The sequence below is a fragment of the Epinephelus lanceolatus genome, chromosome 16, assembly GCF_041903045.1.
Source record: "Epinephelus lanceolatus isolate andai-2023 chromosome 16, ASM4190304v1, whole genome shotgun sequence".
In the NCBI taxonomy this organism is placed as follows: domain Eukaryota; kingdom Metazoa; phylum Chordata; class Actinopteri; order Perciformes; family Serranidae; genus Epinephelus; species Epinephelus lanceolatus.
In genome coordinates this window covers 11815220-11840909 of record NC_135749.1, presented here as the reverse complement: position 1 = coordinate 11840909, position 25690 = coordinate 11815220, and the positions used below count along the sequence as shown (strand labels likewise).

At 41.3% G+C, this 25690-nt stretch overlaps 1 protein-coding gene across 1 annotated transcript in view; it reads right to left on the bottom strand.

Moving 5' to 3' along the window:
- Positions 1-25690, bottom strand: part of csmd2 (CUB and Sushi multiple domains 2) — a 289863-nt gene that overhangs the window by 83358 nt on the left and 180815 nt on the right. The window contains exons 22-28 of the mRNA XM_033636937.2: positions 25455-25643; positions 22690-22859; positions 22398-22554; positions 22021-22212; positions 17022-17148; positions 1796-1998; positions 1396-1587 (exon numbers count right to left, since the gene is read on the bottom strand). Of these exons, the coding sequence (XP_033492828.1) occupies positions 1396-1587; positions 1796-1998; positions 17022-17148; positions 22021-22212; positions 22398-22554; positions 22690-22859; positions 25455-25643 (1230 nt within the window). The remainder of the gene's footprint in view (positions 1-1395; positions 1588-1795; positions 1999-17021; positions 17149-22020; positions 22213-22397; positions 22555-22689; positions 22860-25454; positions 25644-25690) is intronic.

The window sequence follows — 25690 nt, the reverse complement described above, 5'->3', positions numbered from 1 at the left end:
TGGAGAAACGCTCTGTACTGACATAAGAATTTAAATTTAAATGCATACAATATGTGCTGAATATATTAAAATGTTATGTTTACAGGAGATGTAGCTTACGTGTCGTTTTACAGTAACATTGTCTGGTTTGAGAGCTACAATATTCACTCAGGATTTTTTGCAACATTATTGGAGTCCATGTTTTGAAGCACACATAAAATGCCACAATTTTTCATCGCATTTTTTTTTTTTGGACAAAATTGGCCACAAATTCAAGGGTTTTTGGCTGCAAATTTAAGGTTTAGTCTTAAGCTTCAATAAACTGAGAAAATAATTTTCTTTTTCTCATCATGATTTCAATGTGCATGCAGCACCAGCCCCAGGTAGCCAGTTGGAAGCAGATGGGTTACTGCGAAGCGAGTATCATGGGACTAAAGTGAATTACTGTACTTTTAAAGTATTTTTCTATATGTTGTCATGTACGAAACACCCTCAAAAAACAATGTAAGCAGACTACTTGATTACAAGCAAGTTATTTGGATTGGAACATACAGGAATGATTCTGTCCCAAGCTTTTTGGTCCATAAGAGTGCCTGATCACTGAAACCTCGATCACTTTAAGTGGTTTCCACTGTATTACAAACATACAGTTTTCAAAGGTTGTAAGAAACAACATCTTTCAGTAGCAAATACATTGTTTTAACTGTTATTTTTAGTCTTCTGTTGTATTTAGTATATGGATTCCCCACAGGAAGTCCTAGTGTCAGACACTTAATTGAGACGAAGCTAATGCCCATCGACATTGCTTACCATAGTCTCACCTGTAACCGTCAGAGAAGTGCCCAACCCCTCGCCAAAAAAATGATCAAACTAATTAAGCTAAGCACTAATTAAACAAGGCAGCTAATTACAAGGTCTTAATTGCCATTGTTAATTCACGTTGTGTTGTCGAGCACCAAGTGTGATCATATATTAAAGAAAGACTGTGGAGGAGCAGAGGTCTGACTGAGAGGTCCGCATTGTTACTGAGAGACGGGATAATCAGATCTCTCTGTCTGCTGCAGTGACTTCAGGAAACGTCTGGGGAACACTGCAATCGGGTTTGCCACTTAAGATTCACTTAAGGAGTCTGTTAAGTAATCATGTTAGGAATCTGTATTGTCTACCTGTTTCACTAAAGTCAGACCAGGAAGAGAGGTGATACAGTAGACTGCATCAGGCAGGTGGCACGATGTGATATACTTCATGAGAGGAAACTTTAGTTTTCACAATGTTCTCTTCTGTCTTTATTGATTATATCATTTAATTTCTCATAATCATATAAGTTTGCACACAGGGGTTTTAGGACTATACTGTATTTTGTAGGCCCACATAGCATCATTAGCCATAGCTCGTGCTCTCATGCTGTGGTAATACCTGTGCATGTTGGAGGGTCTGGCTGCCAGAAGAAGCGGCCGTTGATCTCAGTGCAGGTGATCCTGTTGGCCCCCTGCAGGATGTAGCCAGGGTCACACTGGAACACCACATGGTCCCCTGGTTCCCTGCTGTCGCCACCGCGGGTCCCATTAGTAGGCATGCCTGGGTCATTGCAGGAGGTTGCAGTGGAGACTGAAGAAGCAAGAGACATTAAAATTACATATAAATGATCCTCAACTACAAGATGAAAAAGGGGGTATTATTGTCATAGCTCATAATTAAACCCCAGAGTGGTGATTTTTTTTCTCTTTCTACTCCCAGTTACCACCCAGACATTTAACCCAGGTTCATGTAATATTCCTTCCACCTCCCTCCCATCATCATCATCCTTCCTCCTCACCAGAGAACTGCAGAGCAAAGCCCTGCTTGCTGGTGAAGAAGTCCGTGGTGAACTGCAGGCTGACAGTGTTGAAGGTGCTGTGGGCATCCGGGGGCAGCACTGAGCCACTCAGCTCCCTCAGCAGGACCCCTCCATCTTGGGGCCCATCCCAGATCCGAAGCACGTCGTGGACCTCCTCCGTGTGGAAAACCAGGAAATGCAGACTGTAAAAGACAAAGAATAGATACTTTAAAGGTCATGCCAGTTGACAGATGACACTGTAGTATATTTAGGTTTTAACCTTCATGCAGCCCTTTCACATTTCAGTGATACAGGAAGCAACCTCAGGCAGACAAAATCTGTTTATTTTTTCATAGAGAAATTAAAGTTGACTCTGACTGTTGCCGCCTCGTATTTGCATTTCAGTTTGTTCAAACACACTTTTGGTCCCTTTAATGGAAGTTAATTGTAGCAGAACTCCATATCTTGCAGCTTTTCCATTAATAGCTTTATTCAAGAGAGAAATCTTGGCTCCAATTGTTCCGCCACAGACTGAGGGATTTATAAGAATCTTCTGCATCCTCCATCTTTCCAAAAGGTTAAAATCAAGGTTCAGTATTTTGTTTGTATTATATGGAGACTGAAATTAAATTTCATCAAAAAAAAAGAGGCCTTTTGTAGGCTTTTAGCTATTCACCATTGGCAGAATGTAAAAAAGGATGAGTCAGAGCAGAGGAGAAGGAAATAATGGATTTAATCAAACTACTGAGTATTTATTTGAGAATCAATACACACAAGGTAATTATGTGATTAAAGGAGACAATAAGAATACAGGAAAGACAAAACACGGCTAAGGGCAAGTATAAAGAAGGGAAACAAATAACATTTTAGAGTGAATCACAGACGCCAGATCCAGAGCATTCAATGGATGTTCCACAATGTCAGTCAAGCAGTTACGTCTGCCACAGCATTTAATAGTTTCAGTCTAGACATCAGAAAGATGATGCTGTCAAAATATCTACCCTTCACTTTGGCGCAGACAGCTGTCAGCCAGCTGGTGGTCCACTAGATGGGAAATGCACTGTAGATGTGTACGTGTGTGTGAAAGCGTGGCAGCCTCGATGCAGTGGATTTTTAATGATATATTGCTCTTGAGTGTGAGCATGTGTAAGTATGCGTTTTGGACAGGCTCAGCAGGACTAAAGGGATAGAAAATGGTATTTTAGAACAAATGAGAGATTGGTGGTAATGCTGACACGGGCCACTCAACATAAAGGACTTGTGTAAAGACAACCAGTGTTCTCAGCAGCTGTATCCTGCGGCAAAGTCTCAAATACGTACAAGAAATTATAGAAATGTTTATGTCAGCTCTTTTAATTTGCCCTTCTGATTCTTTTCTCTGAAACACACTCCTGTCTTGCATGCTTTCAAAATAAGAGAAAACAGCAGAAAGCACTGAGATGAATGTGTACTCAAAATAAAGGAAAACAAAAGTGTTGAACTGAACTTGACTCACCTGATTCACACTCAAAGCGTTTATCTAAACAACGCTGTTTTTTTTTTCCCCTCTTCAAATTCATGACAGCAAAAGAAAACATTGTCTCTATTGTTGCCTCAAAATGCTCCACTTGGATGATGTGTAACATCTTGCATGCATGACACAGAGATACTTCAATGCACTGGGTGACTACGAGCTCAGTGGGGAACACCACTCACATCCTGGTACAGCAGTTAAAACTCTGACAGTGACAAATCAAACACACAAAATGATACAACAAAGGCGTCCCAACCTTATGGAAATGTACGGCTTTTGTATTCTGTGATTTCATATTTCACTGAAATGATTCAAAGCCTTCATTTGAAATGATTGTATTTTGAAAACTCAGTGAAAACCATTTTACCCCAAAGCATTCCTGACTCTCCCACGTTTCAATAATTTCAATTCTAATATAAAGTAAACAGCACCTATTGTCATAAAATTCCCTCGCAGCACTTAATTAGGGGTGGGGGATATATCAATTATACGCAATGTATCATGGTTTGTTCCATGTGGGATGCATAAATGACTACATCATGAGCACTGAGCATAAACTGTTACGTATTTTTTATTTTACAGCTAACAGCCTAAACATGATACGTCACATGCACTCCCCTGCCCATCCAGACCACTCTTTTGAGCGATAGTGTGTGAGGCCAAGCGTTTGTTTTTGATTCTACAGAGCTCCAGACCGCAACCATTTAGCTGCATTTTGTAACTATGAGCACCAGAGTGACTTTAAAATGTTATGAACATATGAACTGGAAGGCTCATAAGCCCTGTTTCCACCGAGCAGTACAGTCCAGTGCAGTTCAGTTGGGTATGCTGTTTTTCTGTTTCCACTCCAAGTTGTGGATGATACTAATGGAACTGTTCCTTGCCGTTACCATTTTTGGTCACCCTTCTGTTGGTGTACCTAGCACACAGATCTGGTACTAAAAGGTGGAGCTGTGAACACTGCAGTCTGTTGATAGGTCAATAGCAGACGGTCACTCTGCCCAGGGCTGAGTTGTGGCTGGTTTTGAAGCTCATGTAACCACTGTTCATATCGTTAGTAAACTGTAACTATAAAATGAAAGGATATTTTGCTGCAACTTCATTCTGCGGGCCAACTGCCGGGATTTTTAAGTGGAACATTAACTCGTAATGTTACTAAATGCACGAGCTGACGACGTGACTCAATCAACACACCTTAAATATTCTATATAACAACTTTGACCATCACTTTAGTTTTATATGACATGCACTTTTAGTACTGAGTAGATCTTCAAGCGTTTATATGTATTCATTTTGGCCAGGTTATGTGAACTGCATAACGCTAGGGTCTAGGTACCATGTCTGAATGGTACTTTCGGTTCCAAAGGTACCATACTGAAAATGTTTGGTGGAAACTGCTTTAGTTTGTTTCCCACTCACAGTGAATAAACCCACACAATTGACGGCAACGCTGTGACAGTTTAACTTTCCGCCAACTAATAAACTCTAACTGTTGACCGGAAGCTTCAAGTTCACAGCAAAAACATAAACCCCAAGAGATGAGCTGGGTGTGTCAGGATAAAAGCACCAATGGTTTCTATTTCGTTATGACAATACTTTATTCAAATTTATTAAAACAGTACTTAACTTTACTATAACACCAATGTACGTAACTTTATAATAACAGTGCTTCATTTAATTTCATTATAACAGCTTGTTATAATGCTTGTTCAGCTTTATTACAACACTACTTCATTTAACCTTATTATAACAGTACTTTAACTTTTTATAACAGGACTTAATTTTTTGTTTGTTTTATAGAGCTCTTTTTATTCTATGACTTTGTCCACTAGCTTGAGCCTAGCTTATTAAAAATCCATCCAGCAGTCATTCTCTCAAAGTATTACTTTAAATTCAACGTACTGAATGGTAATCTCTGTCCCAGTCATCCAGAGGAAATCACGGTACTTTTTGTGCTTTAGTATCCTCATCCATTTATACACATACACTCACACATAGAGCCCTGGGCTACAGATGATGCAGAGGAGAAACAGCAACCCACTGATATGTCGGGTTTAGCAACAAGTTCCCACCGTTTCTGCATAATTGGTGTCAGACTCCGATTCCCATACCGTCTGATGTGCGAGCAGCAGCCAGAGGCTACTCAACAATGTGCTGTGTGTGTGCATACTGTACATAACCTACTTGACAAGTCCTGTCGCAAAGCGTGTGAAAGAAGTGCACATAAAACAAACAAGATGCAGACAGGGGCATGAGCACATATTCACGCAAATGTACACTGATAGGTATATTTGAAGGGTAAGCTGCATTACACGCCCATACATAAGCACCCACGCCTGGTAAACAGATGCAGTGAGAGCGACATGCATACATACAGTACATTAAACACACGATCCTCCTTATCTCTGCAGAGCAGCACATCGCATGTGGCCAACTTCAAACATCGAAGAACTAGCATAAATACTAATCCAATTTTTGTACCCTTTTCTCTGCTTACAGTTCTCTTGCTAATATTCAATAAAGCACAGATAATACTGTGATTTACAATCAACATTTATAGTTTAATAAAAATAATAACATTCCAAGGAAAAAACAGCAACACATTTCTAGTCGATATGAGCTATGAGAGAAGATATAAGAGAAAGCAAAGTAAACCTGTTTACTTCTCCTCGGTACTCTGGCCTCACACACACAACAAACGCTGATTTGCTGCTCAACTTAAATTACAAGGTACACATCTGTGTTTTCTTTTGTGGCACAGATAATCAAACTCCAAAGTGTTTAGTCTATTAAAAGTTAGAGAAGACAATCAAGACAATTTCTTTTGTTTATGGTGGCAGCAGCGAGATGGTTGTCAACAATTCAGTGGTTTGAATCAAAACAAGATGAGGTCAAAACCTATGATATGGCTGTACCACATATGAAACGCTCGATGGCTTTTGATTTGAAATGATGGCTTTTATTTGAAATAGGAAGTAGCAGCATTCATTCAGTCAGAGACTTGCTGACAGCGCTTCAAGATTCAACTAACACACCTAAAACACACATAAAATATGGCCTAACAGCGACATTATACAAGATTCGGCTACATTGTAACTCACAATGTTTTCCCCACATATACAACATGCTACTTCAGTATAAGCCTATGACATTTCCCATTGCATAAATTAGACTCATGGCTGGGGAACTTTTCCTCTACTGATATGAAGCCTTGATCACACACAAGACTTTGAATGCTATTTTGTGAAGACTTTATGGTCTTCACAATGTATCGCTTCTTATTTGGGAATAAAAGTTAACTAAAATTGCCTCTGCGCAACAGTCAAGCTTCTCTACAGTTTACATCCATGCCTGTAAAAACATGGATGCTTCACACACATCTTCCCTCTGGCAGCTCAGAAATTCTACATAATTGGCACAGTTTCAAGGTGGACACCGAAGATTCGTGTCACCAATTCAGTATCTGACCAAATGTCCCCCACTTCTGTTCCTCAGATATGACATTGAGTAATGGCCAGAAAAGTGTTTCATGCATAATATTGTGATGTCTTAGTTAAATCGACCTTTTGGATAAAAATGTCCTCGCTTCATCATTATATCCTACTGGACCTTTGTGCGTAGTTTTGTCATAATTACCGTAAGAATTCTTGAGTTATGGCAAAAAACATGTTGTGTGAGGTCACACTGACCTTGACCTTTGACCACCAAATTCCATTAAGTTTATTCTTCCGTCAAAGTGAACATTTGTGCAAAATTTAAAGAAATTCGCTCGAGGTGTTCTTGAGATATCACATTTACAAGAATAAGACAGGCGCACGGTCACAGTGACCTTGACTTTTGACCACCACATTCCATTTTGTTTATTCTTCCGTCCAAGTGAACGTTTGTGCCAAATTTAAAGAAATTCGCTCGAGGTGTTCTTGAGATATCACATTTACAGGAACAAGACAGATGCACGGTCACAGTGACCTTGATTTTTGACCAACAAAATCTAATCAGTTCACTGTTGAGACCACGTCAACGTTTGTGCCGAAACTGGAGAAATTCCCTTGAGATGTTCTTGAGATACTGTATCCACAAGAATAAGACAGATGCACGGTCACAGTGACCTTGACCTTTGACCACCAAAATCTAATCACTTTCATCATTGAGTCATTGAGGGAATGTTTACACCAAATGAGAAGAAATTCCCTTAAGGTGTTCTTGAGATTTTGCCATCACAAGTGCCTATTCATTTCTAAAGAGTAACAGCCAATGGTGAAAAAATAGCACTCACGCCATCGGTCACTTTGACCGACGCACACATGCACTTACTCACTCACCCAGTTATAGGGCTGAGGTTCAGCCAAAAATGTGGGCGCAAAAAGTGTAGTTCTTTGGTAACTGCTGCTGAGAAGCATTTGAGAAAAGTCAACTGACCCTGAAAAGCACCAGTGAAAGACAGCAGCCCTCTTTGGCAGGTCCCTAGAACAAGGTGCCAAACCTTTTGTAGATGCCACATGTGTTGTTTGTACCTATTCTGGTAATCTGTTCAATCACATCTACAGAATGCATCACATCAAGGTGAAACACATCCAATAATGATGTTAATGAGTAACATGATTGGACAATAAACAAAAACATGTTGTTTATCTACAGCTGGCCCCAGTATGCATCTGTGTGTAAATATGATGTTGGACACTGTGAAACACTCTCAGGAGGGTTCACTAGATAAAGAAGAAGAGATGAATACAGTTAAACTGAATATTAAATATGTATAATAAAGTTGAACACTGGGTAAAATTTAATAATGTTTAAAATTCTGAAGTGCTCATTCCCAAATCTGTGCACAATTTCTCTCATAACTTTAACACCAGTCCAGGTATACTTTAGCATTATATTAGACATGATTCATTTCTGGTGTTAGTAACAGTGGTGACCTACTAATCTCCCATTACCATCCTGGCTAACCCCTCCACTTCCGGCACCCAAAGCCTATGTTCAAAGACCTCCATCCCTGTCATGTGAGTGCCTCAGGCAGATGGATGCTTGCTATGCAAATGCTGTTATGAAACCCTTAGGCACTATGATCCTTTTACCTATGTTCCACCTCCCCAAGCCTAGACAGGAGAGGATGACATGTTTCACAGGATTTGCCAGCTTACTTAAAACAGAAAGAACATGTTTTCTGACGTATGTACAGGTATGTGCCATCCCGCATTAATGCACACATGTACAGAATGTGTGCACATGTATGTGCGTGAGGATTGAGGATGAGAGTGAGTGAAGGATGGTTCTGGTGATTAGCTTGAGCAATGTCGGAATCAAGCACGAGTCACGTGTTGGATCCATGCTCGTGTGTTGACAGATCTCTTGTTCTAATGCAACCTTCAGGACTGTCAGACACTGAATGGCATCATGTTCTACTTCCAGATTTATGTGTTAAAAGCAAGATGGAAAGCTGGGTGGAAAGGAAGAGGTACATGTTGAGGGAAAGCAGAGGGTGAGGGAGGGAACAAAAACAAGACCACCGTTAATCATTGCTGGGTTGCTGGAAGAAGAGGATGATGGCAGGAGGATAAGAGGCTGATGGAGAGCAGAGGAAACTCTGAAGGATGGAGGGATTTGTGCTGAGCAGTCGGATGGATAGGATGGACGTGGGCTGCATGTTAGGATAATTGGTTCCTTTTATACAAGATCTAAATAGCCTATCTCTCCTTGTCACTTTCTGAGAGTGAAGGCTGGGGGGCGGGATAAAGAGATAGTGAAAAAGAGAAGATGGCGAGAGGATAAGAGTCATGCAGGACGGTAGCGAGAAACGATGGTGATACTGGCATGCAAGAAGCACTCAGTCCATTTCTTTCTTTTGGTACAAGGTCTTAGTTGAGCACATGGAGGGCACGCAGACTACAGATTTCTTTTCAAGGGGAGCTTTTAGGCTGATTTTCAGTTTTACACTTGTATTTGGGGATTCTACTAGAAATGTTGAAATGCTTTATAATGTAACAAAAACTATTATTTTCCTCGTACTCTCTGTGCTGGAACCGAGCGGCAATCTCCAGGACCAATGCAGAGGTGCCAAAGACTGTAGTTCCTCAAACTGCCACTGCAAAAATAAACATGCTTACAGCCTGGTACAAAGAACGGTTTTGGACTCAGTAGCTAATTTTCCTGTAAATGACAACTGTACGGGGGGAGAATTTTTATATATTTCATCTGTTAACATTTTATTAAGGCTCCTAGTTTCACATAATTAAGGATGTGGCCACTTTGAGTGACAGGCGTGAACACAGTATAGCAGTCAGATCCACCCCTCGCTCTTCCACAGCTCCACCCTCTCATCCAAATATGGTCACTTCTGGTTCCAAAATTTCACAATGACAATGGCAAAAAAGGTAAGCTCGAGGCTTCAAAATAGGAGTCCATAAACCAATGGGTCGCTACGTCCATTTGTTTCATAGAGTCTACAGCTGGGGCACCTGTATTCATGCTCTGTCTGAAATGCTGTTTAGCACCTGTCACTTTAAACCCCCCTATCAAAAGGTCCAGTCTGCTCTCATTGGTCAGTCTGTCTGGGTCTTTCGCATCTGCACCATTATTGCAGCTGGGGAATCACTGCAACTTGAGTATAACGGCACTGTCTACCATGAAAATTCACCAATAAAAGCTCTAAACCAAAATCTTGACAACAGCACGTTTCAGCAGGAATTTGATCCACGCTACATGTAGCAGTGTAGGATACCTCATGTGAACATTTAGAGTAGCCTGGAGCAGATGACCATATAAAGAAATCTGTCACAAGCTGACGTCAGCTTGTTGCGACAGGAAGAAAAAACTTTTGTAAACAGTATTCAGAGCGGTATGAAGCCTCAGGTGTTTGCTCATAATAGCTCCCATTTAATAAACCAATCCTTTTAGATGTCTTTATTTAGAACTTTCTTTATGGTCCATTTTTTTTCTTGCTTTGTCAGTGTGTTCTGTGGCCCTGCCGCAGGGAGCAGAGTGTGTGTACAGGTTCACACTTTTTCAATGCGAACAAAATGTTTCACAGTTAGTCATCCGAAGTTGTTCATTGCAGAGGAACTGAGAAGAGAAGTGTTGGCTTTCAGTGGGGAAAGTCCATTTAAAGACAACTTCCCCACTTAACACAAATGCTAGGAGGGGTGAGGCAGAGTGGGTGGTGTACATGAGGGATGGATAAAACTACAGGTTGAGAGAAGTGGAATTACTGTATGTATCACCATGGAATACGGAAATTTGTGTGCAGTTAACGTTTTGTGGAATCATAGAAAGCCTTGTTTTGAAGTTTAGGGCTAAGGGCTCTCCTTTACACTTGTCCCCTTCTTAACGAGATAAAACAGCTCAATCAAGTGTCAGAGGAATCGCCGCGAGGAGATGAGATAGGGAAGAGAGGGATGGAAAAGATTTCTCAGGTCTCTTTTGATTCTGCCTAAATTATTTTGTATTCATATGAGAGAAATGGAGAGAGAAATACAGAGTGCTGAGACTCTCTCACATGAATACAAAATAGTCTAGCTGCAATCACGAGTCCTGTGGGGAGTCTTCAGAGTATGTGTATGTGTGCATGAGGATGATAAATAAGTAAGTATGTGGGTGTGTGTGTGTGTGTGGTGTGAGGGGATGAGGAAGAAGAGAGATGTAGAGCAAACATAAGCTGGCAACTACCTGCTTTTTCACAACTAATTGAGATTGTGTGTATGAAGGCAATGTCACACTGAGAGCTAACCTCATCAATATGTGTGGATGTGGCCTCCGTGGGACTGTCCCTGTGGGACCATGCATCAAGAAGACACATTCGCACATAGGCTGGGACAGACACCAAGCGCACCAGACAGTGCAACCCAACAAGAGGGCTGCCTTGACACCTGAACCAAGCGTGTCCATTTCATGTCCTGCAAGGCACATGACGTAATGACATGTAAGCAGCGTTATCGTACAGATAAAAGAACAGTTGCAATTATTTTTAGGGAAAAAAAAGACGCAGAATTGGAAAATGAATCTTTGAGATAAAAGCAGAGGTTAAAGAGAACACCCACAGACATCCTTGTTCTTCCACCATCAATTATCCACATTCATTCCTTATCACTCAACTCTATCCTCGACCATCACCAATCTAAACTCTGTCTCTAAACTAACTTAAAATGACCAAAACCCAACTCCCTATGTTTAAAATACCTCCTTAAAAAGGATGGACAATCCAGTACAACTTCACAGTTTAAAAAGACTCCCTATTTTGAATAGTCCAAAACTTAAATTGGTTCATACACACATGAACAAACTGGAAATACATAATATATGAAACTTTATTTTGGGCTGTGCAAACCCAGTGAAATATATGTGCATATTCATTTGAGACTAAGGGCACTATTTCTGTGACAGAGCATGACAAATGGGGGATGCATTGCACTGGAAAAATGGTATATGTGGCTCCTTAAAGGAAAAATTCACCCTAAAAAGAGAACTTGAATATAGTGTGTTATATTTAAGATTTATTTTAGAGCTCAGATTTTATCATTTATCATTTATCATAAGTGAACAAGTCTCATCTTAAACTGAACAGCGCTGACAGCACTGATGATCTTATCTAGAGACAAATCCTGGAGCAGCCCCCCGTAGATGGTGAACAATGGACAAACTATTAAAACACAATGATGGCACCATTTGTGATACACTTGGGATTTGAAGACATTCTGTAATTCTGCTCTCATTAGACTGTTGTCAGTGGTTGTACTGATAAATGTTTATCTAAAACTACTGGATTAGCACAGGGGGGCTGGCTTTACTGTAGACTTACCCCTTAACGGTGTGAAATCACACCCTATTCTAATCTCTATGAACATCTTTATCAACAGACGTATGCACAGTAATATGGGATCTTTAACAGAAGGCCACTAAATTATCAGTACACTGAATATTTGCTAGTAAATCTGGCAACTCACTTGCGTGATCTGGCCAGTGGTACAGAAGAATGAGGCATTGTTTTTTTCTGGTGCTAATGATGGAAGTAGCAAAGGATTGAGTCATTTTGCTTCCTTCTCATCTTTGTTGAAAGTTAACACATGCACAGTACCGACCATGAGAAAGTGGCACTAAGTAAGGACAAACTTTATGAGCTGAAGCGCAAGCAAGCATTTCATTTGTCCTGGAAACAGTAGGTTAGGTTGGTGGCATCAGAAAATGTGGGTAAAACTTCAGCTATGTATTGTGCAGTTTGCCACAATTTTGAAGGCAAGCATTGTCAAAGATATCAATACATTCATTCATTCATTCATCTTCTAACCGCTTCATCCTCATGAGGGTCGCTGGAGCCCATCGGACGAGAGGCAGACTATCGCAGGGCTGACACATAGAGACAAACAACCATTCACGCTCACATTCACACCTATGGACAATTTAGAGTTAACAATTAACCTAGTCCCCAATCTGCATGTTTTTGGACTGTGGGAGGAAGCCGGAGTGCCCGGAGAGAACCCAAGCTGACACGGGGAGAACATGCAAACTCCGCACAGAAGGGCTCCCACGCCCGGGATCGAACCGGCAACCCTCTTGCTGTGAGGCGAGAGTGCTAACCACCACACCACCGTGCCGCCCTTTATCAATACATTGACACTAAATATTTAAAGCAGTTTTAATACTAATTTCCAGCTGCACTTTCTTGCTCTCTTATTGTTAATGTTTACAAGAGTTGTTCTGTTGTTCTCTGCTATTAACCAAGAAAACAAAGTTGTCATTGTCATGTCATAGTCTTGTTAAGTCTATCCATCCATCCATTTTCTAACTGCTTATCCTCTTGAGGGTCACGGGGGGGCTGGAGCCTATTCCAGCTGACATTAGGCGAGAGGCAGGGTACACCCTGGACAGGACGCCAGACTATCACAGGGCTGATATGTAGAGACAGACAACCATTCACACTCACATTCACACCTACGGACGATTTAGAGTTATCAATTAACCTGCATGTCTTTGGACTGTGGGAGGAAGCTGGAGTACCTGGAGAAAACCGACGCTGACACTGGGGCAGAAGAAGGAGGGCACAGAAGGGCTCCCACACCTGGGATCGAACCAGGAACCCTCTTGCTGTGAGGTGACAGTGCTATCCACCACACAACCATGCCACCCTTTGTTAGATCTATCTATTCTTAAAGGTAGGATCTGGAGGATTTTCAAACAAAACAAAATATAGACATATACAAATGAAATCCTGCTTAATCATCACCTATGGGCTTCTACTCATGTGTGGTGGTGACTCTGTTTGCAGAGCTCCTGCCCTTTAACTGTATTTTGATTTTTTTTTTAGCTCGGACCGCACTGGGCAGAGATTTCCCCAGCCAATGAGAGAGCGCAGGTGCCGTGAAGCCTGTGAAGCCTTTTTCTGTACCTCCGGGCTCCGTACACCCGGGAGAGTTGAGCCTGATAGGAGGGGCCAAATTTGAATGTGTGTTTACAAACAGCAACTGGAAAATCCTCCAGACCCTACCTTTAAAACAATGACTTTTAGCCCCTCAATATGATTTTTTCCCGTGGAATTGAAAAAGGCATCGAATATTGATAAGGTATTGTTCAAGGTACTGTATCAGAGTTAGAAATTCCAGTATTGTGACAACAATACCAGTCAGATAAAACGGGGTCAAGGTCAAGTGTACAAAAAACTTTACATGACAATTAACTTACTTAATTGACAATTTGTGTAAGAGCAAGTAAAAATTGACTTTGGTCGAGTAGATTTCTGACTTTCTTTCACAACCAGGCAAAAAAAATGAGAAGAAAAACTAACAGCAGGGTTCTTCTTTTCCACTTGCCTGGCCTGGCAGAGTGCTTTTAACTGCAGTTGATATATGTGCTGATTTAACTGTGCAACCAAAGTGTGAAAGAAGAGAGTAAAACAAATAGATGAAGGATTAAGAAGTCAATTCTCCATCCTCCCCCAAAGCCATACTGTACTACGGACAGAGTAAAGACCCGACACTATGGGCCTAATTACAATCCCTGCACTTCATATACCGTGTTAGTCCTATTGATGTTTTGTGAACGACAGACACAAAGGCACCGTACAGTATCTCAACCCACACAGTGCAGCATGTTATAAGGCAGCGGAGCACTCAAATGAGAGGGCATGCTTATTACTAAATGCTAAATACCAATTTTAAGATGGCTTCATTGCTCAGTGTACCATGTGGCCAAGATCCCTCCCTTGATCTCTGTAGCTGTAACCACTGCATGTTCCATGCGTGAAATGGCTCATTGCCTTCTTTATCATCTCTGTTCCACTTATATTGTTATTATCTCTTTATGTCTGTATTCCACTCTCTGCCCCCCCACCTATATTCTCCTTCCATCAATAACTCTCGGCAAACCATTTCACAGCTTTTTTTAGGTGTCCGCTGTCACTCTGCAACAACTCCTGCTCCCTCATAAACTCGGTGTGGTTTGATTAGTGCGCTACCTTCAGCTACACCATTTGATATACAAGGAATCCCTGGGCTAATGCATTGCAAATTCTCCTCAATAATGAATTGCGTGGGTAGGATCAAAGGCTTGGATATGGAGCATACCTTGCAGAGGAATGCCAGGCACCCAGAGGTAGTGAAGGCACTAATGAACCTAAACTAGCAATCATGAGGGACCTAGGCGTGTCAGATGTGCCAGCTATGGGATAGCACGCACACCAGAATAGATCCACGCAGACAACTGCACAGAACTGTACAATATTATGCAAAATGACATGGCACAGTAATAAAAAAAAAAGTACACAGTGCTGTCTGAAAGTATTAGGACGTGTTCTTCATTGTTTTGGATTTATTCCAGCACATTGGATTTGAAATGAAACAGTGACCCAACTAAATCTAATATGTGTCTGGAATAAGCAAATACCGGATGTGTTAAAAGCCTGATAGAGCATTGCCAGGACCGATACCAAACTCCTGCTGATGTCTGTAGACATAACCAAATTTCCCCTGTCCCCTGAAACTGTGTTTATACAATATATATAAAAAGCAATAGAATTAATGTCATAAATGCTCCACTATGATGAGTATGTGATCATCTAGGAAAAGTTAATCCTATGTATGAGAAGAGCGGTTAAAACCCCTTCATGTGCCTCTTCCACATGTTTCTTCATACACACATGCACTTATAGCTTTAATAGTATTCACCTTGCGCAGCACTCTTCTTTTAAGTACGCAGGCTTACAAGCTTATTAACATTAGTTTACATCACCGCCTCATGACGGTGCATAAACACAGTTAATATTCTGAATACATTCAACACACTTGGCGGGCATGTTTGCGGCTTAATGGCATTCCACTTCAATGCTGTCACAATATGGAACTCATCATAACCATGTTGATATATGACTGACACGTGTCTGCGGTCCTAAGTAGCTTAATGGATAGAGAATAACACTAACACTATCAGGGTTAAGGCTTCAATATTCACAAGGACAGGGTCTTGTTAAAAAAATGTATGGTGTGCATTTGTGATTCTGCTCTTTGAATTAAAAAGTTCAGCAAAGCCTTGAATTTATATGCATAAAAAATGGGATGATTATACACAGAAGCAAGGAGTTTTTTTTTGTTTTTTTTTGAAACGTGAGCATAGTGGCCAGGGTATGGATTGCTGGAATAAATCCGGGTGAGAAGAGGTGAGCTAAAACAGAAGCGAGTTGTTTAATTAAGCACAATTATATCGTCTAATTAAATAATTGGCCGTTTGCATCAGTAACACTGGCAAAATAATAGTGCTGTAACGTCTCTGTTGTCTCCTCTGAAAGCCAAGGGAGTGAGCACATCCACAAACAAACATTAGCATACATGAATGAATGTACCATTATCATTTATTTAATGTATGAATGCGAAAATAGGCACGCATGAGTGCACGCAGAGTCGGTAGAGAAAGGCAGATAGAGCCGGATGGAAGCAACATTGTAGGTGGTGAAAGCTGAGGCATGTGGCTAATTATCCCCAGTGTTGCATTACTTGAATTAAAACTTCAACTGGTAAGAAAAAGAAAATGTCATCATTTTCTATAGCTGGTTTAAAAAAAACAAAGCACAGTATGGATGATAAGCTGCATGAGCCACCTGGTAATGATCCCAGGTGTGTAGCATTCACAGCACAGCCCCTCAGGAATCAACACCCTCATGTAGCCCACATTCGACAAACATTTAGGGATCCTGTAGGATTAGCTGCAAGACTTGGTACTTGGCCCTGCTGTCACTACAACCTTGACCCTGATGAGCTGCTTGACATTGGCAGACCATTAAGATCAATGGGCATATCGGGAAGAAAGTATGTTTGTTCAATACAATATACATAAGAGAAAATAAATACGATGCTAGAAAGTAACCCCGAATTGTCTAGGGAGTACCTCTAGCCAAAACTATACACCTTGCAGGATTTGCTGGCTTACACTTAATTAACTTCAGGAATGTAAAGGGTATAACACGCATACATACAGAGCCCAAACACTTGACTTTCTTGAGGCTCTGACATGGCATTTCCCCTCACCCAGTAGTACCTCAACAATTGGCCAATAGCAGCTCACTGAAGATTGATTACACAGCAGTCTGTGAAAGTGATGAATACCCCTGGAAAAAATAGGGGCTAAATTGGAGGTATATTGAAAGGTGGTAGATTGAAAGAAAGCCTAGAAAAGAACAATGTAATCACAAAACTCGAAGGCACGAACGAGGAAACAAAAGAGTTCTGTTCAGACCTAATAGTGCTTCCAGGGGCGGCCTCAATGGTCCACATGCAGTGCAGGTTGTGCTCATAAGGAGCTGGGTAGCCTGGAGATAGGATACGACCAGAGAGCTCTTCCTTGATGTTGCCCCCGCACTCGGCTAGAAAGAAGAGGGAAACAGAAAGATAGAGAGATTAAGGATGTGAGTGATGACTCGTAATAAAAGAAGAGAAAGTGCAAAATAAGTACGAGCTCATCAATGTCCTGAAAGTCAAATTAATAAAAGGATACAGCAAGGTTAACACACTTAACATGCCAGAAACTGCATCATCCCACTTCCAGTAAAGTGCATCACATCAGTTTCCTCTCATCATTATTAATTATTGACATAGTAGTCATATGCTTAAATGTGATGTGCTTCATCATCGTGTCTGCAATCTGAATGATATGGGGGAGAGTGGCCAACCTAATATACTCTATGTGTATCTCCTTGGCTCAGCGAAGGCTATCCACCATTTTAACCAATGACCTCATCCTGTTGCCTGTGGAAGTTGATGGACTAAACACAACATTCAATATAATACACTCAAGTTCAGTGTTGCTTTGAAAAAAGAGATTTTGACTGACATGGCAAAATATTTAAGTATATGTTTAGGGATCAATCTAATAATGTAAATATTGAATGTGTGTGTGCAGAACAGATACACAGTTGCCATAATGCAAGTACCAGTGATATTAGCATCTACTGGGCAACGTGGTAGGCAGTACATCATACCTGGAGACTGGAAGGCTTGTCATGAATCATGCTTTCATCAGAAAAATGTCATAAAGTATGCCTGGGGGTGTGTTTGTGGCAGTGGTAGAAGAAGCAGTAGACAATATGACGGTTCTAGTATCATATCACGGTTCAATAAGTCCCCCTGAGGTACACAACACACAGCAAACATGAGCTCAGTCTCTCAAAAAATTGACAACAACAACAACACAAACACGCATCTATGAAACTACAAAGCAGAATCAAAGGCCAAAACATTTTGTCAAGAACAGTGGGAAGAACGGAGGCTTTTTTTCAGCCTCGAGTAATGAATTGCCATCACAAAAAGCTCGGTGACTGAAAAGCAATTTCCAGCCCCCCTTCAGTTACCACCTCCTACTCCAATCCAAAAGTGAACGAGAAAAAAAAAAGAAAAGAAAGAAACAACAACATGAGACTTGAAGTGTTTTTGTTAACATTTTTGAAGCTATCTCAACTGACAGGAAGAGGGTAAAAGTGCTATTGTTTCCTTTCCTTCCACTGAGAGGAAAAAAGCTCCTTCAAACAAGAGAAAAATGGAGGTCAAAGAATCTTGCTGATGATGATGGCGATGATGACGGTTGTGAAATCCATCTGTGACAAACAGACCTGCTCTGAAATACAGCAACAATGGCAGACACACACGAAGACAGGAAGAAACCAACTCAGGAACAAACTAAATTTACATAACACAGTACCCACATAGAGGGAAACACTCCATCAGACGGGGTCGAGCTGTGGTTTCTTCACACGCATCAGGCGTAAACATTTTGTCACCTTCCATTTGACAAACGTGGATTTCCTCGTGTTTGCAGATAATTCTTTTCTTTGTTTATCTCCCTGTCTCCCTCCTTCCAGCTCTCCATCTCCCTCATGCATTATACATTTAAACCGGCAATAATCACAAGAGCTGGGCTCGGATCACTTTTGCTGTCGAAGCATTAACACGCAGAACAATGCACACATACTGTACTTTAAACAGTTTATGCTTAGTTACAAAAAATATTTCAAAGATTTGATTGTCATTTTTGCTTTCGCTATCATTGAAGGAAAGGACAAAAAAAAAAAAGTGGACGTGTGAACATTAATCTTTACACCTGCTGAGGTTTAAGTCGCTCTTTGAGCTTTTTCCCGTCTGTTATGCTTCTCCAGTTGAAAGAAACTTGCTGTTTCATGGAGTGAACAGAGACGAGGGTGATCTATCACAGTAAGACAAAGCCATCTCTTTCTTCTAGTCTCATGACCTACGAAAATACTGCTCAGTGGTGCCATGTAACTCCCTCAGCGACTCTACCCCTTCAATCTATGTCTCCACATACACCTTTCTAAAGTCAACTCAGGTCTTCCTTTCTTTTTGTCTTAACTTCTCTTTCAATGTCCATCTTTACAAGACATATTGCATCAATGTAGGACTTGTTGTTAAATATATGTGAGTAAAACATATAGGAGACAATCAAAGAGACAGATACATAAACTTTTAACTTCACCAACACAGTCAGTGAGATATTTTATTGAGAGAGGCCAATTTTGTGCCAAATGTATGTATATTATCTAATTTAAATACATGCAAATACCACGGGAGGACGGGGACGCTACTTCTTAGCGGTGCTGTTAGGGGAACATGCCATACTTTGCGGGTGCTTTGAGAGTACTTTCTTTAAGTCTTATACATGCAGGTTAAGCAGCCGCAAAAGCTGCGCAATCCTTTTGTGAACTGGCCCGTAAGTGTCCCGCCCAGAGCTGCTAAGGGAGTCAACCTTGCAGCTTTCCTCTTCTGTGACTTTGAGGATATGAACTCCCGCAATTGTTTTCAACTCAATTTCATTCTCCTTCCTCCCCTGCTCGCTTTACCCTTCTCATCTGCGTTCAGTGTGTCCCCGCTGCCAAGAAATAATCCCACCATTACAAACAGAAGCAGTCCCTCATCTACTCCCAAATTCACTCTGGCTGTTAGGCTATCATCTGCAGTGAAAGGGGCATGGGGAGGACAAACCTGTTCAGAGATATACAGTATGCTGAATGTTGTTTATACCCAGTCATGAAATTACCTGTCAGTTTGGGCTGAAACGGGAGCCGAGCAATATTATTCTAATCGCCTTGGCTGATGTCAAAGAACACCAACCTGCCTGTTTCCCCTCATTGTGCTTTGGGCTGGTTTCTGAAAGACTCTGTCAAATTGTCGCCCAGGAGAAGATTCGAAAATATGCTTTGGTTTTGTTTCCATGACACCATATAGTGAGTATGCCTGCGTATGTACGTCAGTTTAATAGCTGTGAAAAATATTAATGCATACCATGTCTGTGTCAGCTGGCAACAACTGACAGGTGAACTGTAGGTGAACTCCACAAAACGATGAGATGGGCATACTCTCTGCTAAATTTTAATGGAGAAATTATCTCCATAAAATTGGTTTTAAACGTCTCCCACCTCAGACAGCTAGGGGTTAAAAACCCGCCTGTGTGGTCGGGTGAGCCGTTGATAGGGGCAGAGTTTTATGTTAGTAAAAATAAATAATGTGAAAATGGGGAATATGCAATCATGATGCAATATGAATATAGAGAGCTGAACAGAGCACAGTCATTTCCGATGAGATAATGCACTGAATAAGGTGCTGGGAAAGCAACCAAATGGAAGCCTCAAAATAGCAGAGCTAAAACAAACCACAGGGCTTTACTAAACCTGCAGCGGCATATTCACATTGTTATTAGGATGACGAACTAGGTCAGACATCTGAGTTCAGCTGGAAAAAAAACTAAAATTGGTTAGGATTAGCAGGGTGCCAACAGGAAAGCAACCGCTGATAAACACTGTAATATAATGTGATACAACACAATGCTGTTTCATGCAACCTCAACTTTTAACTGCGCTTGACAAAGCATAGTGTAACAGAGAGTGATGTAAGGAAAGGTAATAACCCTTGTAAGGCAAGATAGCACAGAATTGCACAACATTAAATAACACTTGTAACCTCCCATAGAGTTGCTGATATAATCAGTGGTGAAAAGTACATTGTACAATTGTAAAGTGTTTTTTAAAGAAATGTTTTATGCTCCTTTATACCTTTCCTTTACTATATTTCTGTGACAGCCTTCGCTACTAGTTAGGTTGCATGTTAAGATTGTTCATATAAAACACATCGGTTTATAAAAACTAACGATTTGTTTTTGATTAAACGACTAATCTTTACCGACAATGTCTCCAGCTGCAGCGCTTAATCGCTGTTAACAAGTTACTGAATCATAATAACAAGCCAATAATACAATATTTTGTAAATGTAATATTATGACACTCAAAAAGTGGTCATTCTGCAAAATGAGTACTTTTAATACTTTAATTACATTTTGCTGACAGTACTTCTGTACTTGTAACTTTCAAATCCTGCTCCTGGATACGTTTATCTGGTGGTATAAATAACTTTATTTAAAGGATATGAGTACTTCCTGGGTCACTCACAGCATGAGGAAACAAAGTAAGGTAAAAAAGGGAATACTACAAAACCCAACACCCAATCAGCAGAACTAGGGCTGGGAATATGGCTAATAAATAATATCATGATATATATACTGTAGGCTATGCCGCAATATTTGAAACAGCTTCCAAAACTCCCCATCAGCCCAAATTTCTTTCGATGAAGCAAAATGATGTGTTTCGCATCATCCGGTGGATGTTTGCTTACGGCAAGGTGTTTCTGATGCGGCTGGCATGGGGCAAAGTCACACACCGTCCATCTGCACACATTCCCAACACTGTGGTGACACAGACCTGGTTGAAAATCGGCCAAGTATCTCTTATAGCGTTGGAACAGAACTCAGTACTGCTACCTTTGGCAGCAATCGTTTTGTGGCATATTTTGCACATCTGCACTCCTGAAACCAAACCACGTCCAGATTACAGACCTGCTCTCAGATCTTCCATCATTTTGAACTTACATGAACTCAGTAACTGGTGTTAAACTGGTGGGCATGGTTGATCAGTGTGAGGTGTCTGTGTGAGAGGGAGAGCAAACACGGCCTGCTTTTGATGCATGAACAAATATATATAATTTGAGTTATAATCTGGCTATGATGATATGGTCATCTGCTGTATTGCACATAAAACATAGAAGAGTATATCGGATATGTTTGATGCATTGCCCACCCCTTAGCAGGCCCAAATATTATATTGGCAAATAAACTAATATTTCTGCAAACAGCATGGACACAGTTGATCTCTAACCCCTTCAAGAAGCATCTGACTTACCAACGCAGAGTGGGAGGGGGCTGTCCCATGCCCTCCTTTCCCCCCTCAGGCAGGTAAGCACCTCGGGGCCTTTCAGTGTATAGCCAGGGTCACAGCTGTAAGACACAGTGCTCCCTGCAAAATGACCTTTGTCCTCCCGCTTGTAGCCAAACTGGGGAACACCTGGATCCTCACATTTCACCAGCTCGAAACCTTGGAGAGAGAGAAGGAAAGGCATGGACAGACAGTGCACAGATTAGGAAACTATTGAAGAAAGCATAAATGTGATTTTTATGTGGCAGAGGCAACAAGAAGGATTGGACAGATATACGCAAACACACTTTATTAAAATGTAAATATAAATTGTAAAGAAGGGTGGGTGTTTATGTGTTACTCACTAATGAAGTGCAGTTCAAAGCCTTTACTGGTGTTATCTGAATTGCTGATGAACTCCAGCCACATGGAGCTGGAGGTGGAGTTCAGGGTTGTCTCTAGCAGCTCGCTCCCGGTAAACACCCCCAGCAGACGAGCCTTATTACTGCTGCCATCAAAGACCTGGAAGGGTTAGAAGGAGAGTGGGAGGAAGCATCTGAATTCAAGTCTGCACACACAGATATGGTAAGAAGGCTGCATACACACAAACACACACACACACACACAGGGAGGGTACAATCCCTTCAGCCCCCTCACTTTGAGTATGTCATCCTCCTCCAGTCTGAAGTCTCGTGCTCGTAGCTGGATGCCTTTGCCAGGCTGCGTCTGGATGGAGTAGATGCACTCGTGGTTGTTGCCGTAGTAACCGGGGTAGTTGGGTGAGAGCAGCACCCCTTGCATGCCAGTCACGGATGAGCCGCATTCAGCTAGAGAAAAAGAGGGAGAGCGGAGAGACAGACAGGGAGACAGAAGGAGAGAGGAAGGGAGAAGGTGGTGGTGTTGGAGAAAGCAGAGGACATGTCAATCGCTATATGCTTGAAACTTGCAGTGTATTTATTCATGCTGTCATGCAGAGGGAGACGGGAGAGGTGATGGGGAGAGGGATATGGCCGGTGACTATACCTGAATGTTGAGTGGCACATCATCATCATAATCAGAGCGCAATCTCAATATGATTAACAGTAATTTCAGCTCTATTTGAAAATGGCTTTTTTTCTGAATCACATCAGGAAAAGAGTGGAAAAAAAGGAGGGCAGAGTTCTTTACAGAAAAATAGCTGCCGGAATTTAAATGACCACAAATGTACCCAGAATTTTTTCTTGTGCAGTGAGGTAAGATGAGGTGATAGATGTGACTGTCCAGGAGGTATATAGATAAGTATCAAGTTCCTAAAATAAGGCTGAATATTACTGCCAGAAGTGTGAAAATAAGAAAAAGTGTCATCGCTCTCAGCCTTTAAAAATCTAGCTTCAATTAGAGGCAAAAAAGACAGTGTGACCTACTTAACACATGTCTAAACACTCACGACAAACATTTAGAAACAAATCAGATATTATTGGTGAGGGTAAGGAAGATAAATGGGACTTCACCAAATTGTATTTACTAAACTGTAATTACTTATTTCCAGTAGCGTGTCAATATCGTAACACTTACAAATTACTGGCTAAATTTAGAAAGAAAAAATGTGCAAGTGGTAAAAAATACCTCCATAAATTAACTGTAGCAGTTCACAGTTATTTCTCATATGCAGTAACTGTTTGCCAGTGCTTTGGGGAAACAGAGGAGAGTCATGCTAAGGACAAACGCAAATAGGTCAATCATCGTCATGGTCCGTGCTTTACCTATAATTAGGACCATTAACACACAATTTGTTTTCATAACACGCTAATGCAGCTCTTAAAGGGATAGTTCAGACTTTCTGTAGTGGGTTTGAATGAGGTACTTATCCATAGTCAGTGGCAGTCTGCACAACCCCCAGTCAGTTTAAGGGTGCTTTCACACCTGCCCTGTTTGGTTCGGTTCAATCAAGCTCAAGTTTGCCCTCAAAGTGCGGTTCATTTGGGCAGGTGTGAACACAGCAATCACACTCAGGTGTGCACCAAAACAACCGGACTGAGACCTTCTTGAAAAGGTGGTCTCGGTCTGGTTATAAACAAACTCTGGTGCGGTTGGTTTGTGGTGAGAACGTGTTCCGACTTCGATCTGAACCAACTGCAGTGACATGACACATTGTTTGGGTTAAACATGAGCATGTTACAGTCCTGGAGGATTATTAATGTGCACCTCCTCCTGTACTGCCTTAATATGCACATTCAGCACATCCAATGCATCAAAACATTGTTTTCTAGTTGGAGCCGCGCCTCGTTTTCAAACTGTATGGTTTGACTAAAATGAACAATGACAGCAATATAGTCTATATAGAAGTATAGAAATTCTGACCAATCAAGAGCAGCTTTCTCGCACAAGACATTTGATCTGGTCTGCTTGTAAATGCTCTAGGCAATTATGCAACTTCGTTACAAAATTAGTCCCTGATTCAGACCAAAGCAAGACAACTCTAGGTCTGAAAGCAATTTCACTGGTTTACTTTGCCATCAGACAGCCCTTTCCAACAGGGAAGAGAAGGTGGTAGGTCTATCTATGTTCTCTGATGCCACCACACTCCTTTGACAGAAACAGTAACTTTACCTCGCAGAACATGGGAGTTGCTTTTCCACCTGTAACTTGATCGGGTAGTCTGTTCTTGTTATTGTGTGACTTTGATAGTCCGAACAAAACATCCGCTTGAGGCAGCACTGGATCAGCAACTCCTGTGTTCTGTAAGGTAAAACTAATTTTTTTTTTTTTCAAAGGAGGCTGGTGGCTTTGAAGAGAGCATAGCTTCAGTTCCCTATTGAAAAGGGCCGTTATATTCTAAATATAGCATACGCTTTTTTTTTAAGTGGCTAAAATACATTTTACTGCTCCTACAATTCACAGCAGTACATTGCTTAGCTTCTGTGGTGGTACTCCTACCTACTTCCCTAAAGTTGCAGCAGCAGAACGGAATCTACTGTAGTATATTCACTGAGTATGGACAAATACCTCGTACAACCCCACTTCAAAAGATCTCTCTATTCCTTTAAGGTTTGGAGCATCATAGAATCAACACACTGACCTAAATCTTTGCAGTCTGACTTGTCATAGCTCCCAGGTTTTAGCAACGAGCAACATCAATAATTAACACATTTCAGCGCTTTAATGTCATCCTCATTGGAGCTGCTGCTCTATATTATTTGGACAAAGTCAAAAAGGCTGTTTCTGGGAAGCTATCCAATGAGGAGACAAAACGTGGGTGGATAGCGAGATGATAATGAAGAGAATTGAAAGGGAAATGCCTCGTCTTCAAACATGACTGACAGTTTTGTACATTTCTTCATGGGTGGGTGTACGTGACAGGGCTAGTGTGGAAACATGGCATTGTGGGGGGGGGGGGTAGAGGGGGAGAGACAAAAGCCAAAATAAAGCATGTGACCACCTACCAACACACCTTGGCAGAGGGGAACTCCACACCCGCCTCCTGCCCCCCAAGCAAATCACCCTCGCCGGACCCTCGAGTCGGTAACCCGGGAAACAGGAGAAGATGAGGGCGTCACCCACTCCGTACTGTAGTCCCTTTCTAGTACTGTAGGGTGGGATGCCAGGATCCTCACATGGCTCCAAATCATACTCTGGAAAAACAAATGTGTTAAAGTGTAGATTAAAATGATTATTAAGA